This window comes from Malaya genurostris, chromosome 3 (assembly GCF_030247185.1).
Source record: "Malaya genurostris strain Urasoe2022 chromosome 3, Malgen_1.1, whole genome shotgun sequence".
Lineage (NCBI taxonomy): Eukaryota > Metazoa > Arthropoda > Insecta > Diptera > Culicidae > Malaya > Malaya genurostris.
In genome coordinates, this window is record NC_080572.1 from 33,650,804 (window position 1) to 33,667,526 (window position 16,723).

The 16,723-nt window shown below is 34.7% G+C and overlaps 1 protein-coding gene across 1 annotated transcript; it reads left to right on the forward strand.

Annotated features, from left to right (window-relative positions):
• The first annotated feature begins 1,276 nt into the window (after positions 1-1,276).
• Positions 1,277-13,754, forward strand: LOC131437822 (kielin/chordin-like protein). The gene is made up of 3 exons (XM_058607425.1): positions 1,277-1,611; positions 12,490-12,728; positions 12,791-13,754. Exons 1-3 carry the CDS (start codon positions 1,566-1,568, stop codon positions 13,598-13,600), a joined length of 1,095 nt encoding a protein of 364 aa, XP_058463408.1. The 5' UTR covers positions 1,277-1,565; the 3' UTR covers positions 13,601-13,754.
• The last annotated feature ends 2,969 nt before the right edge of the window (positions 13,755-16,723 follow it).

The following is a 16,723-nucleotide window of genomic DNA, read 5'->3' on the forward strand; positions in this document are numbered from 1 at the left end:
TAAGGTCATTTTTTTCTAGTGCTCCTCAACGCCTCTACCTGGAAACAAGCAGAAATTAATAATTATTTTTGCGAAGTAGATAGTTGTTTCACGAAATCATAAGATAGTTGTTTCACGAAATATAAAATTTTTTGTCCTTCTTCCAATTTATATGTTTTCCAGCTCCAAATGCAATGGCTTTGAAAAATCGAAAAGAGACTTTAGATGACAAGTGCTTCACCGAGTTTCAGTAAAAGCTTCACCTCACTGTTCGAAATCTCGGCAAACGGATTTGATGATTTCGGAATATTTGTTGTTTACTAACAAGTTTAGCATAATATAATATCAGCATTATCGGCAAAATTATGCGCTTTACTGAAATATTAGAATATTACTTTAACGAATTTCGGAAAAGAGCATGTGGATTACTGAACAACCAGCAAAATGTCGTGTTGCCGATCTAATTCAGCACTTCAATATGCCGAGCTCGAGAATCGGTTTTAAGTGTGTACATCTGCAGTAAATTCTGATGGACTACTAATACTATTTATACTATTTGTGGGGTTTTGAATGCCATTTCCAGCGGTGCAACGCTGTAAATCGGATGTAAAGTAATTCGCGTTACGCGTATTGCTTCACAAAAAATTACTTATCAGCATCGAAAACAGAACAAACGTGTTCCTGTACAAACGAAAACACAATAACATCTAAAATTATGTCGGTACATGGGCTCCACCACATACTATCTGTTATAAGTATTGATTTTCAGTACCCCATAGCGAAGTGTACAACCGCAAGCCAAACTTTGCAGAAAAAGATGAATTTTTCTTAAACAATGAAAATTTCACACTTCAATACGCCCCCATTTGCCTTCAACGAAAATAAAATCATTAATTTCTCATCTTCTTCAAGACTCGTCGTGATGTGCATAATATCATTTACAAACATTCGGTTTAGGTAAACCAAACAACGTTGCATAGCGGGAGCATTCTCGGAATGACAGCGAATTTGGAAAACCAATCACCCTTTGCTCATGATAAGACAAATTGCTCATGCTCCCGACTCAGTCAATCGTTTGATGCGAACGAAATGTGCGGCGATCCTTATACCGGCCGCCATTAAAAATTCGCGATGGGAACCACATAGAAGACTACGTGGTTTGCGATATGTATACCAATATTCGTTTCGGGATCGCTCTTATTTGGTCGTTTTGTACCAACATACCCATTGAACCTTTGACCACTCTGCCGTCAGTTCGCATGAGCCAAGCTGATAAACTATTTATATGAATCGAACCGGCCGATTGTCGAATCAGTATGCTGTGTGTAGTGCCATGGTGAGGATCAGTTAGCTATCAAGTAAAACCAAACCGGCGTCGAGTATTAGAACGTTGATGGTAGTAAATAGTTAATTGTCGGACCTAGCCAGAGGAAATAAATATCAACAATCAGTGTTTCTTAACGGAAGTGACAAACGGCAAACAAATTAGTTGGCATAAAAAGGTGTAATTTTTCCTATTGAACTACCATCATTATTGCGGTAGAACTGTGGAGATAGCAGCTGTTGGAGGTGTCACTTGTCAAGTAATGATGAGATCATTACTTATACTAGCGACGGCTCTCGTCGTTGGAGGTACGATAAGTTGTTTTATGTTCTCACTGGTGTTACAATTACAATAGTTACTTCTATGTGAGATCAGAAACAAATCCCGCAAACAATGGCGAATCATTTGAAAACATTTGAATATTATTAGAATTCAGGAGTAGTTTACGAATCAAAGTTGGTTTTTTGTTTCGATCGTAATTCTATTGTAGAGGCATGATTTGTGATTTTGTGGTTTAGATAGCATGCGTTTTATTGTCTAGATAAAAAAACAAACTTTTACAAAAGCCGTTTGTTTATTTATGTTGACATGGGCTGTTTAAATGACATGGGTAGTATAGACACTATATTTTCAATCTGCGTGCTCCCGGAAAATCTTAACTTGCCATATAAGTGTTGGTGTCATATATGTTATGCATTCAATTTATGAAGGCGTCGGCATCAACATAGCCTTTGAGTATTTCATATAGAGTTTCGTCTACTTATTTTTCGCGTGAACTGTAACGAAAATCACTGATCGAGTATAAATCGCGAAGCCAAGAGAACACATGCACCCTTATTCTTAATAACGATGTATTGATTTTTCGATCGTTGTTTATTTCTATTCCCAATTACGCTAGCAAAATCAAAGGTAGCTACAAATTGATCGAACCACATTCGATCGAAAAATCAATACGTCGTTATTTAGAATAAGGGTAATGGTCTTCTCAATGAAATTTAAGTTGAATCGAGATGCATAAAGGTTTTTGCCATTCTCATAAAGAAAGTCTATACAATCACTGTGAAAACCGACTGTTGAACCAAGGACCGGAGGGCCGAATGTTATATACCATTCGACTTAGCTCGATGAACTGAGCAAATGTCTGTATGTGTATGTGTGTATGTATGTATGTATGTATGTATGTATGTATGTATGTATGTATGTATGTATGTATGTATGTATGTATGTATGTATGTATGTATGTATGTATGTATGTATGTATGTATGTATGTGTGTATGTGACAAATAATGCCACACGTTTTTCTCAGAGACGGCTGAACCGATTTTTACAAACTCAGATTCAAATGAAAGTTCTTATGGTTCCATACTGAATTCTATCTAAATCCGACTTCCGGTTCCGAAATTACAGGGTGATGTGCACCAACAAAATTAAAAAAATGTCTCTCACTCTTCTCAGAGAAGGCGTGACCGATTTTCACAAACTTAGAATCAAATGAAAGGTCTTATAGCCCCATAGAACTCTATTGAATTTTACTTTATCAATTTTCTCGGAAATTTCTCAAGCGATTTTTACTAACTAAGATGCAAATGAAAGGTCTTGACATTGTTTAAAAAGTCCTCGGAAAATTGATCCAAATCTGACTTCCGGTTCCGGTATTACAGTGAGATTAGCAAAAATTTCCAATTCCATGAGGATTTTTCTCACAAGCGATGGCGAAACGAGGTGCACATTTTTATAATTAAATTCTTCTAGTTTGCAGACCTTGTTAGTTGGTGGATATATAAATCTACTTTGGGACTACTAGTGCCCGGTGTCCGCTTCCAAACGCACCGGTAATAGTGAAGAAAAGCTCCAAAAACGGACCTCACTTCCATTTCTCAGTAACAGTTTAGCCGATTTTCACAAATCATAATCCAAATTAAAGCTCTCATTGTTTTAAAAGATACTGTGCAATTTCATCCAGATACGACTTCCGGTTCCGAAATTTTAGTATAATGAGTTTAAAAACTATCAACCTGTTCAAAAGAAATGATGCAAAATCGGTATGCATCGGTACGTGCTGGTACGGAAGAAGAAGAAAACGCACCCGCTTAGCACACATTATTTGATTTTATTCAAGCTTCGAAAAATTCAGCTTGACAGATTCTTTTAGTGATGTTTTTGATAATATAAGTAATATGAGAAAGGCATCATTACACCACTAGGTGGATTAAAAACAATTTTTTAACTATTATCAGCACCTAAGGAAAATTAAAACTGAAAAAAGCTCATGAACGAAATCTTAGAGATGAATTAATTTGTATAAACTATTACTATATACTATGTTCATCTGTGTACGAGTAATAAGGTTACTCAAATATTACTACCTGTTTTCTCGTTAAATACTAATGATAGTTTAACACCAACCTAAAGACGGCTTGTGTAGCCAAAAATGTGAGTAAATCGGTCAAACTTTTTATTATAAATTAAATAATATTATGTTTCAAGTTTAATTCAAACAGAATAAAGCAAAAATTATCATACGAGCTTAATTTTTTGACGAATATGACTTGCCTTTTGTACATCCGCCTTAGTCACTTTTCTCTCACTCAAAGATTGTCAGTGTGCTTTAAGCTGCATCTCGTTGACAACAGTTTCCGTGACATCTTGTTGTTCCGCATCATGAAGATGGTCAAATAATTTTTCTATTCAGTGAAGTTCGGTACATGTCCGTGGGCATTATTAAACATACGTTAAATAAAAAATGTGATTGGACACCACTTAAGCGTTCTTCTAAGCATACCATTTCATGGTATCTTTTCATGACAGTAATATATTAAATTCGTTCGAGATAGACGTTTTCCAGATACTTCTGCAAAAAAACTTTCCGCTCGCAAAATAAATGTTGTTTTTTATGCAATATAAACAGATGGTCTATCACACGAGATGTTTCTTTGCGAGCCTCGATAGGTTAATAAACGTGAAAATATCAATTCCTTTCCAAGAAGCCGTTTAAAATCTGTCTTGGCATAGGTTTCATCATCTTGTACAACGCAATAAACTTTGTCTACATCTTCATATGAAGCGTCCGTCCGTCCGTCGCACTGTGGTCGACTTTTGTCACGATTTCACGATCACTACCAGTATGTAAGACGACAGTTCAACTCGTTGTTTTGGTGAATAAGTCGATGTCTTGCACGCATCTGATCAGAGTTCGATTCCCAACCCCGCCCATAGGGTAAGGGCATTCTTCGAATAGAATAATAATAATAATAATAATAATAATAATAATAATAATAATAATAATAATAATAATAATAATAATAATAATAATAATAATAATAATAATAATAATAATAATAATAATAATCGTTGTTCACATGGCACTACAAATTCATCCATTAAACCTGCCACCAAAATTGGATTGGTTCCCAATTATTAGGGATCGATTCATTACCGTTCGTTAAGAAGAATTAAATAGGCGTTGTTACGATTAAGGTAAAATATGGAACTTGTGGATATCTGTTTATTTGATTATCATGCCAACGAAATGAGAAAAATGAAAATATGAATGATTTTGGGGAGAGAAACTATTGTACAATAGATCGTTCATACCTTTAGACAACAAATCGGAAACAACAACAGATTTGAGCAATGAAATAATAATATAATAAGACGGGTGATATATATCAGAGCGTGACACGAACATGAATGAAATTGACACGTTTCCAAGCTTACTGCAGATATGTTCATTCTAAATTTAAATAAAAGAAAATGTTGTGAACAGTTCTATAAAATCAATTTGATGGTCTTGAATGCAAAGCTTCTGCTGCTGAAAATCGATGGACATAATTTTTGTTTGTTTGTTATGAACGACACATTAAGCAAATTTTCAAATTGATCAGACCGCTGATGTCTGCAAAGTCTTGGCATTACATTCCTTTGATTGAATTTGGCATTTCTGTTACAACAGACTTCGTAGCCGATTCTTAGCGTACAGAATTATTGCATGGCCGTATGCATTTAAATTTCAGGCGGGTCTAGATAAGAATACAACGCACAGAATTTTTTATTAGAGATTCGCTTATTCCAACGGTAAAATAGTTCAAATAATTCTTTGGGATCGATTCAAAGAAAAGCTAGCAAATTTTTGGTTGCATTATACCTTCTACTTTAACAGACTTTGCAGCCGAAAGTCTGCGTTCATTGCATGACTAGCTTTTACATAAGTATCAGAATTAAAACGGATTGTTAAATATTGTTGAGTCTCTTTGTAGTCACTCAAGCGTTGATTTAAAATTTTCAACATACTGATTCGATTGCAGGGAACAGGACTATGAATATGATTAGTTTCACAGGAAATCAGGCTTGAACCCAACTCATTTGACCTAGATTGGTAGTTAAATGCATAGGACGCTGGTATTATAAGGCAATTGTCATCTTGCAATCCTTGCTGAAAAAATTATCGTACCGCTGGGAGTCGCGCTTGTTGACTCCGAACACAAAAATATGAATGTAACCGCACTTGGAAGCGTGTTTGGTCATGCTGATGCAGAAACAAATGGACTTTCGGCATCGATTGGTAACTTTTAATCGAACCTGGATCAACTATTAAATGTTAGAGAACAGAAGGAATGCCCGGCAATGATGTGATTTATAGCAGCCTGGCAAAGTTCAATGTATCGAAATGGTCAAGGTAATAATTTTCAGAAATTGTTACGGTAGACTTCTCGTGGACGTACTTGAAAAAGAAAACACCAACAGTGAGTAATAGCTTATCAATTAAAAGTAGATAGCTCTTCCTGCTGAATACTAAGTTTGTACAATTTTTGGGATGCAATAATTTAAAATTCAATTTAGCTTAAAATTTCCAAAACGGAATCTTAAACTCTACAAACCATTGACTGATTTTTGCCTTTCCTATATAGAAAGATGATTGCATAACTGTGAAAATCGTATATCATTCGACTTAGTTCATCGAGTTGAGCAATGTATGTGTGTGTACGTATCAAATAATCTCACTAGGTTTACTAGGAGACGACTGAACCGATTTTCACAAACTTAGGCTCAAATGAAAGGTCTTGTGGTCTCATACTGAATTTCTGAATTTCATCCGGATACTTCTTCCGGTTCCGGAATTGCAGTGTATAGAGTATTAAAACTTTTATATCGCCACTTAAAGCGGAAATTTGTCTAAACTGGGCTAAGAAATCATTCCATTGTCATTGTCAGCAGATGACCAATTAACCAATTTCGGCTATCTTTAATCTTGGTTGTCGATTCCGGATGCACCGAAAATGGAACTCCATCACTTTTCTCAGAGATTGCACATGCGGATGAAACTTCCGGCTCTGGTATTACAAGATAATAAGTGTATAAAATTTCGACCATCGTTTGAAGTACAAATCATATGAAATTTTCTGAATTTAAGAAAAAAAACTGATAGACTTTGAAAATAATGTTACCCAGATGCCACAAGAACCGACTTCGATTATACCGGTTCCCAGATTTCGATTCCGGAAGTGCTTGCAGTATTTGATCTCACTTCGTGTTCTCAGAGATAGCCCAACCGAGCTGAGAACTGTTTCATATTGTAGATGTAGTTGATGAACATACAAACGTTTTTGTATTCTTTCAAATAAAAGAAAATTGTTTCGAAGTATTCCGCAATATTATATATGACAATATGAGTGATATGAGAAAAGCATCATTACACCACTAGGTGGATTAAAACATGTTTTTCCTCATAAATTTGAAAATTTTTGATTTGACGCATGAAGTATTTTTGAAATTATGATCTGTTTACACTTCAGTTAGTATTAAAATCTGAATTTTTTTAGCTTTAATGTTAAATCCAGTCAAATTGGTATGACATATTTTTTCACCTTTTGGGTTATTAATTTTAATCGATAGCGACGCAATTTTTAGGTGCATATATCGAGACGCAAACTTACAAGATATTTTCGGACTGTAAGGAGATTATTTTCAACGTAGTATGTAAAAAAATGTAGATTAGGCGGCTCATACCCCAGAACGATTTGATGTCGCCCCTTGCTGTTACCACAACATCGCAAATACCATTGAATCGATTAAATGTTTTTCCGAAAAATCTGCATTCGAATATTGACTTTGCCATCACATCTGCTAGATCAGTCTAAAACTAATGGCTTCTTTTTCACACTAGAAGGTAGAAATGTAGCTGAAAAGGTGAATGGTGGTCGTTTTCTTTCATTCAAAAAGTGAGGCGGCAAGATATAGGTTGTTTGAGGTAATGAAAACCCAAAACAAAAACAAGGAGTACGAAAGCAGTTTGAATATTATTATTATTATTATTTTATATCTTTACTAGCTGTCCCGAAAAATTTTATCCTTCCTAAAAATCATATTTAGATTATTTCTTGCAATCATCTTCACTCGAATTGAAACCATATTCAGACTACAGAATTATCAAAGGAAATTTATTCGCATTTCACTGCAAATTTAGTATATTTATCAATTGTATTTTGTTTAAGTTAATCTAACAAAGCTCAATCACTCTCCTATTTCTTTTTACTAACATATAGTTATTTAAATTGTTGGAATAACTGATGGATTAGCAGCTAATGACTAATGTCCAAAACATCACTGAATTGTGACAAAGTTGAGTAAAATGTTATTTTTGTTTTTATGCTTATTGTATTTATCCTAAAATATTTATATCGAATAACGTTGTTTTGAGATCTATATTTTTGTAGGACATGTACAAATTCTAGTGTTGTTATTTATAAAAAAACTTATTTTGTCAGTTGAGTTAACGGTGAGAATTATACATCTTTGCGGTCCCGAAAGACATAGAGGCGCATTGCTTCAATAAAAATGTACAAAATCCTAACAACAAAATTCAAAGTTCAGCAACTATATGTTCTTCTATTCCATATTGAGTTCATGCTGAACCTTTCCATGTCAAAATCCTTTACAATATATATAAAATTCTGTATATTGTTTGCGGTGTCCCTACAGGACTTTTATATAATCTAACTAGACGGCATTGAACAAAATTTAAATACCAGAAAATAGATACATGTATGCTGTTCATTTAGTGCCCTTACTTCATTGAGCTTGTGGTGCACATGGATCAAATAGTCTCAGTAAAATTGCCATACAACACAGCTCGTTACGCGCCAAACGATTTTATTCATAACTAGCTGACCCGTCGAACTTCGTCTCGTCAGAAATTATTTTTTTAAATTTATTTTTTCGAACAGTAAAATTGTTTATCGTTAATGTTTTATTCTATTATTTTAACGATTACTTGGCCTACAATAAACGAATTACGATAAATTCATATGCAACACATTGAATTCGGCCTGAAGAAGAAATATCATCAAAAATTTTTGAAAACGTGTTTAAAGCTTTTGTAACGAAAAAAAATTAAACAAATGCACAATCTCATCCTTTGAGTCAGTGCATTAAACAGAGATTGTAGATCTCTCTCAAACTAATGGGTGGAGTTGAACCCCATTTTCAAACTTGAAGGGTGGAGTAGAGATGACCAAATGAATACTTTAAATTGATTCCGAAAAATTTACAAAAGCTGCCCTCGCAACTTGTTTGTAATAGCATTTTTTTTAATAACTATTGATTGGAATATGAGTTAACATTAAATTATTAGGATTTAAATTGGGTGTTCAGCCACAAGTGGTGACTTTACAGCCCTATTATATATATGATTTGGTTGTTACCATGAGGACATCATTTGCTTCCGCAATTCTGAGATTTTTGTGTAGGGAAAATTCTAAACCTACTTGGGTAATGGGGAAAAAGGAACTTATATACTAACTTACTAACTAATACAGAGAGCGAATCGATTCAATTGAAGATTGCATCGATTTTTGTCGGAATTTTCTTATAATATTATGTGACATTACATCTAATAGTTCTATATTTGTGAGTCTGTGTAACTCATTTGTACTAAAGCAGGGAGGACGCTTCAAAATCATTTTCAAAATTTTATTCTGAATCCTTTGAAGCGTTTTCTTCCTGGTGGAAAAACAACTTGACCAAATTGGTATTGCATAAAGCATGGCTGGTCAGAAAATTTGTTTATAAATTTACAATTTGTTTTTTAGGCAGAGATTAGAATTTCTGTTTATAAGAGGATATAACTAAACATTTAATATATGTATTACACTTTGCCTGGAATCCTTCAATGTGATCCTTGAAAGTGAGTTTTTTGTCATACGTTAAACCTAAGTATTTAGCTTGATCAGACCATGTCAATTCCAAGCCATTCAATTTGATAGTGTGATTATTGTTTGGTTTAAGAAAAGAAGCTCTTGGCTTATGAGGAAAAATAATTAATTGCGTTTTGCTGCATTTGGTTTAATTTTCCATTTTGACAGATAATCACTGAAAATATGTTTGTAATTGCATATTAAAGCGTAATTGTCGACTAAAGACGTTTAAAAATTTAATTGCAAATCCTTGGGATTTTCGGAGGGAATCAAATTTTTTTAAGCAGTTTTCCATAAATTGGCTCACCGCTAGTCTGGTGATAATACTTAGTTGTGTTTTATGTATGTTCGTAGAATGGCAATCACAGGATCAATTTTCGATTGACAATTTAACAATAAGATGAGACATTCATCTTGGACACTCGAAAGTTCAAATTATACTTTTATTAAATATTGTGTCCATTAACTTTTACAGGAACGCTGAATTCGTTTAATAATTGTATCAATAGCCGTCTCATTAGTCGAACCACCAAATAATTTTGCTCAGTATTCGATCTAAGATTAACGAATGGCGTTGAGTTGGTCCTGAGAATCAATATCAGAATGAATTATTTAGAAAAATGAGCAATTCTTCTGTTATAGCGGAGTGAACATAATGAGTGATTCTACCATTATTCTTCTAATCGTTCAAACTAATGCATAAAACAATAGATCACACAACTAATGGTTTTTATATACCAGAACTTCTCCTCCATGTTTGATATTCACGATTAGCATTTGGTAATTTGGTAATTCGTTAGGAGAATGGAATGATTTGGCTCAAGCAGTTTACAAATGTCATGAATAGCATCCAAAGCATTTTTACAGTAATCATTGAAAATTTACCCGAAATGGCTGAACGAACTTCACCATGCTTAATGCAAGGAAAATCTCTTTTTTGTCTCGATTGTAGAGGATTCAAAATGACGAATCTTACGGATCAAGCATGCATGTAAAGTCTGCACCCAAAACTATTCGTTGCGCGCCAAACGATTTTCCAACGATCTAGTATTCATTTCTTCAAGGGCGAAATACTGAGCATCTCGTTGCGCACCAAACATCAATCGTAGATCTAGTGAATATTGACGATTTTTTCAACGGAAAATTCCATTGTTCATACAAATCAACAATATGGATTTTTCCCACTTTTCCGGCAAGTTTTCCTTTTTTTTATGTACGAAACCGGTGGAGGTAAAAACTGATCAAACAAGAAAAAGAATCATATAATTCCGTCTGTACGTTCTTAAGTGATGCGATTACAAAGAATGATCGCTGCATTTATATATATATATATATATATATATATATATATATATATATATATATATATATATATATATATATATATATATATATGTATATATATATATATATATATATATATATATATATATATATATATATATATATATATATATATATATATATATATATATATATATATATATATATATATATATATATTATCTAAATAACTAGGGAAACGCGCCACTTGAGCAATTATTTCTAGCTGTAGTGGAATCGTATGTAAATTTACAGCAAATGAATATAACAAATAACAAGTCCGAATAATAAGACTTTTATGTGACTAAGTTGTCAATTAACCCTTCATAATGATGATGATGATTTTTTCGGACTTAGAAATAAATAGAAGTTATGTTACACTGCGAGTTTTTATGTGCGCATTACTGAGGAGATTTTGTCGCTCTGCAGAGGTCGTTGATAAGCGAAACCAAAGTCAGTTAATCCAGATGATTTCCTTTGGGGGAAATGATATGTTTCGTGCGTATACCGAAGTACCGAAGTACCGAGCCTAGCCAAGTATGTCCTATTCAAACTGTCCTTCATGAATCCCAAGGACCCGGAGAACGATTCAGTCCAGTGCCTTGGATGATTAAACGAAAATTTCGTGCATTTGATTGAGTTAGAGATGTACTACATTAGTTTTTTTTGTAGTAGAATGCTTGTTACGGTGCGATTTATGCGATTATGTGCCGTACAATATCGTGTAATATTTAACAGGCTCGCCGTGCCCAGTGATGATTCGGCTGAAACACAATGAAACGTATGGTAATAGTTATTCCATAGGATTTGGTTTTTCAGGACTGACAATGTAATTTCAAGAGATATTTTGGTTGTCTTTCGCATTACTGCTAATAATTTCGATAGTTCATTGCATGTAATGTAACGCCCGTGTGAGTAGGTAATATTGTTTTTGTGCGCTACACGAGCTCGATATTTCTGTATCGCTAGTAAGGTCAATGTAATTTACCGTAAAAAAAATCTAAATTGCTTCCGAAATTAAACAAATTAATTAGTATACAACAAACTTATTCTAAATTCTAAACTGCCTGAATCAAACCCAAAAGTAAGCGCATTTAGATGCGCAAATTTTCCATACGTTCTCTTTTCTGCGTCTGAAAAGGGTAGTCAACAATTGGTCATCGTCTTTCTGTGGCGATCAGGAGTGCGGCATTGCATGGTGTTAAAGGTCAAGTTCACGACTCAGTAATTGCCACCAATCGGGCGGGCTGCTGATTGTGATGTTCATTGAGCGTTTGCAGCTCAACGATTTATTGTTTGCTAGCGTGGATGCAAGGAGTGTCGATATTGGGTTTGTGGTATGCGCGTACATAGACAATGTTGCTCATCTGGGTCACCACATATGTAACTCGTCGGAGAATCCTTATCAGCTTATCACCTACCAGTTGGCATGGATTTTGGAGTTGATGTGCTGTCTGTTTGTACACCATAAGCTACTGTAAGTTGTGACTACCTAAACTAGTCATTATACAAGCTAATCTATTACATACGTGGAATATGTGTAAACACAAAAGAGAATGAATTTTCACTTTCTAAATTCCTGCCATAAACTTTGCTGGTTTGCGTCTAAGTATATATTTTGTTCTTTCTTCTCTACTTCTTTCGGTATTGGAATATTTGTCACTGAGCAGCCGCAGCATTGAAGGATGGTCAAGTGTGTGAACCAGGAAGCAACTTCATGGTCGACTGTAACACATGTCGATGTTCTGCTGATGGAAAGATGGTGGCTTGCACAAGAAAGTTTTGTATACCTGATGTACAGTCCGATGATCCCAAGGCTTCAAATGACAGTAGTAATGGAATTGAAAGGGAAGATGAGCAAATACAAACGAACGGTCAGGTGTGCACTCCTAACGAGGTGAAGTGGGAGGTGAGTTTTTTAACATCAGAAAAAGTAAACGACAATTTAGAATAAATATTATCTATTGTCAGGAATGCAATCGATGCAAATGTGCTGCTAATGGTATTGGATGGTTCTGCACGCGTAAAGGTTGTCTACCAAGAGAAAAACGTGCCACAAATGTTCAGCGGTCGGCACAACAGTGCACTCCCGGAACCTCATTCAAAAGTGCTGACGGGTGCAATGATTGCTTCTGTACGGAAACTGGAATCGCTGCTTGTACATTGAAGTTCTGTTTCCCTCAAGGCAGTCTTCGCAAGAAACGAGAGGCTCCGAAAGAATGTGAACCTGGATCTAAGTTCAAGAGTGCTGATGGGTGCAACGATTGTTTCTGTACGGAAACGGGAATTGCTGCTTGCACACTACGGTTTTGTTTACCGCCTAAACAAAAACGGGCGGCGTTGGAAATCCAGCCCCCAGCTACTAAACAATGCGTGCCGGGAACTTCGTTCAAGAGCTCTGATGGTTGTAATGACTGTTTCTGTACGGATACCGGAATAGCAGCCTGTACACTAAAATTTTGCTTTCCAACCAAATCGAAACGGGAGGCACCAGCGAAACAGGATTGTGTCCCGGGCACTTCGTTCAAGAGCAAAGATGGATGCAACGATTGCTTCTGTACCGATAATGGATTAGCTGTTTGTACGGCGAAATTCTGTTTAACTCGAAGCAGACGGACACCCAATAATAACTTACCAAGATCGGAGATCGCCCCAGGAGCTCCAGGATTTTCTTGTGAGCCTCGCAAGAGTTTCAAGTTTGAATGCAATCAGTGTCATTGTGATTCAAGTGGAACGCAGGCAGCGTGCACTTTCAAATATTGCGTACCGGGTGAATATTGACTCTGAGAATGTTAATTATTTGGGAAATCAATTCATTTTAATTATTAAGTAAGTTAGTCAACATGCGAGGATTTTATTCTGTTATATGTCAATGACCAATCAATGATCATATTTTTTACTAAACGGACAAATACGAACGATTCATTGAAAGAAATTTTCGCATTTAATTGAACCGAAACGTCCAGAGCTATTTTTGTATTGACTCTACTCAAAATTACTTTACTTTGTTACAAATTCACTGGATATTCTCGAATCAATCTTGTGATGGTGGTCACTATACGAAGGTTTCTCGATAAGTTGTATATAACGCCTATAACTCATTAAATGCGTTACTATTTTGTAAGTTGTGGGCGTTACAAAGTGTTACGAATGTTAGTTATTCGTAACGCTTTATAATGCTCATAACATACAAACGCATTGAACACTTCGTTACGCCTATAACTTACAAAACAGTAACGTAACGCTTTTAAATCACAACAAAGTAACGCTTTTACTAAAAAAATAACGCAAGTAACGTATGTAGCTCGTCGTAACGTCTATAACTTACTATATGCAACATTTCAACATTTAACAGAAATAAAAATCGCGGGAAGAAGGTAATTTAATATTGATTTCTATGGAAAATTTAAGTAAAAAATTTAGTAAAAAAAGAAAAAATTGTTTAAAAATGTTCGATCATTTTTAAACAATCTTTTCTTTATTTTATGACATAAATAGTTGCTTATCCATTTGCAAAGTTTCGTGTAATTCTAAAAAGAACTTAAGTTTCAGGAAGCATTACAATGAAAAGGTATATAAATATTTATGTAACTAAAAATAGTATAAAAAATTCTAATACTATAAAACAATAACACTTATTGAAAAATCGGTTACCTCGTGAAAATGGGGGAGAGACTTCAGAAATTTTTACTCTAAAGCGTAAATGAAAAGTTTTCCGCGTTGTTTTCAAATTTTGAGAAAACTTAATTTTGAAGTTGTTTATGGTTTTCTCACACTGTTCAAATTATTATTCTAAATTACTGATCATATTTTTGATGAAATAATGAAAGAATTATGTTGCTACTGTTAAAACAAGTCGAGAAATTCACGATTAAGTTTTGCCAATTATTCCATATGGCTAATTTTGAAAAGGTGCCCCATAGTAAAGTAAGTCGTATTCACGACAAAAGATTTTCCTAGCACCTCCAATCTTTGCTCTGGTGATGACTCTTTGAGCCAGAAAAACTTTCTAACTCTTCGTGTAGGGTTGAGTATCGCACTTAGGCGGTCTGCGCGAAAGGCGACCCATCACCCTATACCCGTCCTCTATTGTCATTTATTTTACCCCGGTTTCATCCCACGGAACCACCCGCGATCCCATTTCAACCAGAATATTAGTTGATTTTCTGAATTCGATTGTTTAAAATTTGGTACAACTAATCGATTTTTGTATTAACTAAACTGTCAATTTTGATTTTCGATAAGCAGAAACGATGGTTGAAACAACTAATTTAACTGTTTGAAATAAAATGCTGTCAATTAGTGAGGACACATACCTTTCAATTTCAACAAATATTTTAGTTGAAATAACTGGTGTTGTTATTGAAACCAAATTCTGTTAGTTGAAAAATAAATCGGTTTTATTTGTTTTAGACATTGCAACTAGTTGAATCAACTCGAACAATGTTATTGATTTGCGAAAATAATCAAAATATACTTACTGATACACGTCGTGATCTATTTGAAAAAAGTTCGGTATGTTGAGATTCTTGAAATAATTATCGTTGTTAAAATATAAACAGTATTTTATATTGACATGTAATATCACTGCTGATTTCAAGTGAACCAAGGAATAAATTATCGTTACGAAATCAGAACTGATCTGATGTCTAAGTGATTTTGTTTTTTGTATGATCATGATCATGTCAAGTCGAGATCAGTGAAGATCTAAATTCTAAAAATATACTTCTGATTCGATCGGAAATGATTGATGTAGAAAAACGTTTTTAATCAGCAAAAGTGCCCGGAGGGGCGAGTAAATTAGCGAAATTATTAAATTTACCTAAATTGAGTATTGAAAGATGATGCCTTCAAACGGTTGAACTAAAGTTATGCACAAATAAGCATAAAATTTTTGCGCATACCTGAAAGGTTACGAGATGTTCGTTCATTAACATTTTCTAAATTGTCACCAAATCTTTTTCATCTTAAACAAGGTTAACTTTATCACAACACTGCTGTTAGAAATTATTATGGAATCATAAATTTCTCAAATCGTATTCGGTTCGGTTGATGAAAAATAAAAAATCGCTCTATTTCGTAGAAATTTAAGTCTTTAGGTTTAGGTGTTTCGAATTTTCTCATCAAGAAAACTGCGCTAGGAAGGAATGCAATATCGAATTGACCATTTCACATTGTCGGTTGCGGATTTGCGTTATTAGTTTCCATGCTGATGAGGATGTACAGACAAGTAAAATATACTATGTATAGCATATTCATTTGCAAAATAACGATTCTAACTCAATCAAATTTTTGCTCGCTCGTTAAAACAAATTGTCAGTCAAGTGTTTATTACTGGAAAAACCTAGCATTCTTTGCAATGAAAAGGAATCCGTTGCAGCAAATACGGATGCAGTATTATCAACTAATTAACTTTCCAGCAGTGAGCCACTCTTATCTAAGTGCTTCGTGTATCAAAAACGTATTCATTGATGCTTTGCTGATCTGGGATCATAGTTTCATCGGTCATAAATTACTACGTGCTCGGGAGGAAGCATGGCTGAATTTCATATTTGCTGCACTGTTCCAGGGCAGGAACAGAAAAGCACAGTATTTTTTCTTCTGTTAGCAAAAGCAGTAGATACCAACCGGTATGCAATGAGTGGGTGGGGAAGTGTAAGTAAAACATCGCAACAACAAAAAACAGCTGATTGCTCATAGCCATGAGAGCTGAGCGGAAGACACACTTGATTGAGAGCCGGAAAAGCGCGGGAAACTAATAATTGGTGAAAATCCTCTCAAGCAATCTCTTTATTCTCCCGTTTGGTTCGAGAGCTGTAGACTAGAGCAAGGAAATGTTTTGAAAAGACGTTGTATGGGTAATCGTTTTGCAGAGTCCCTGCGGTTCAACGCCAATCTGAATCA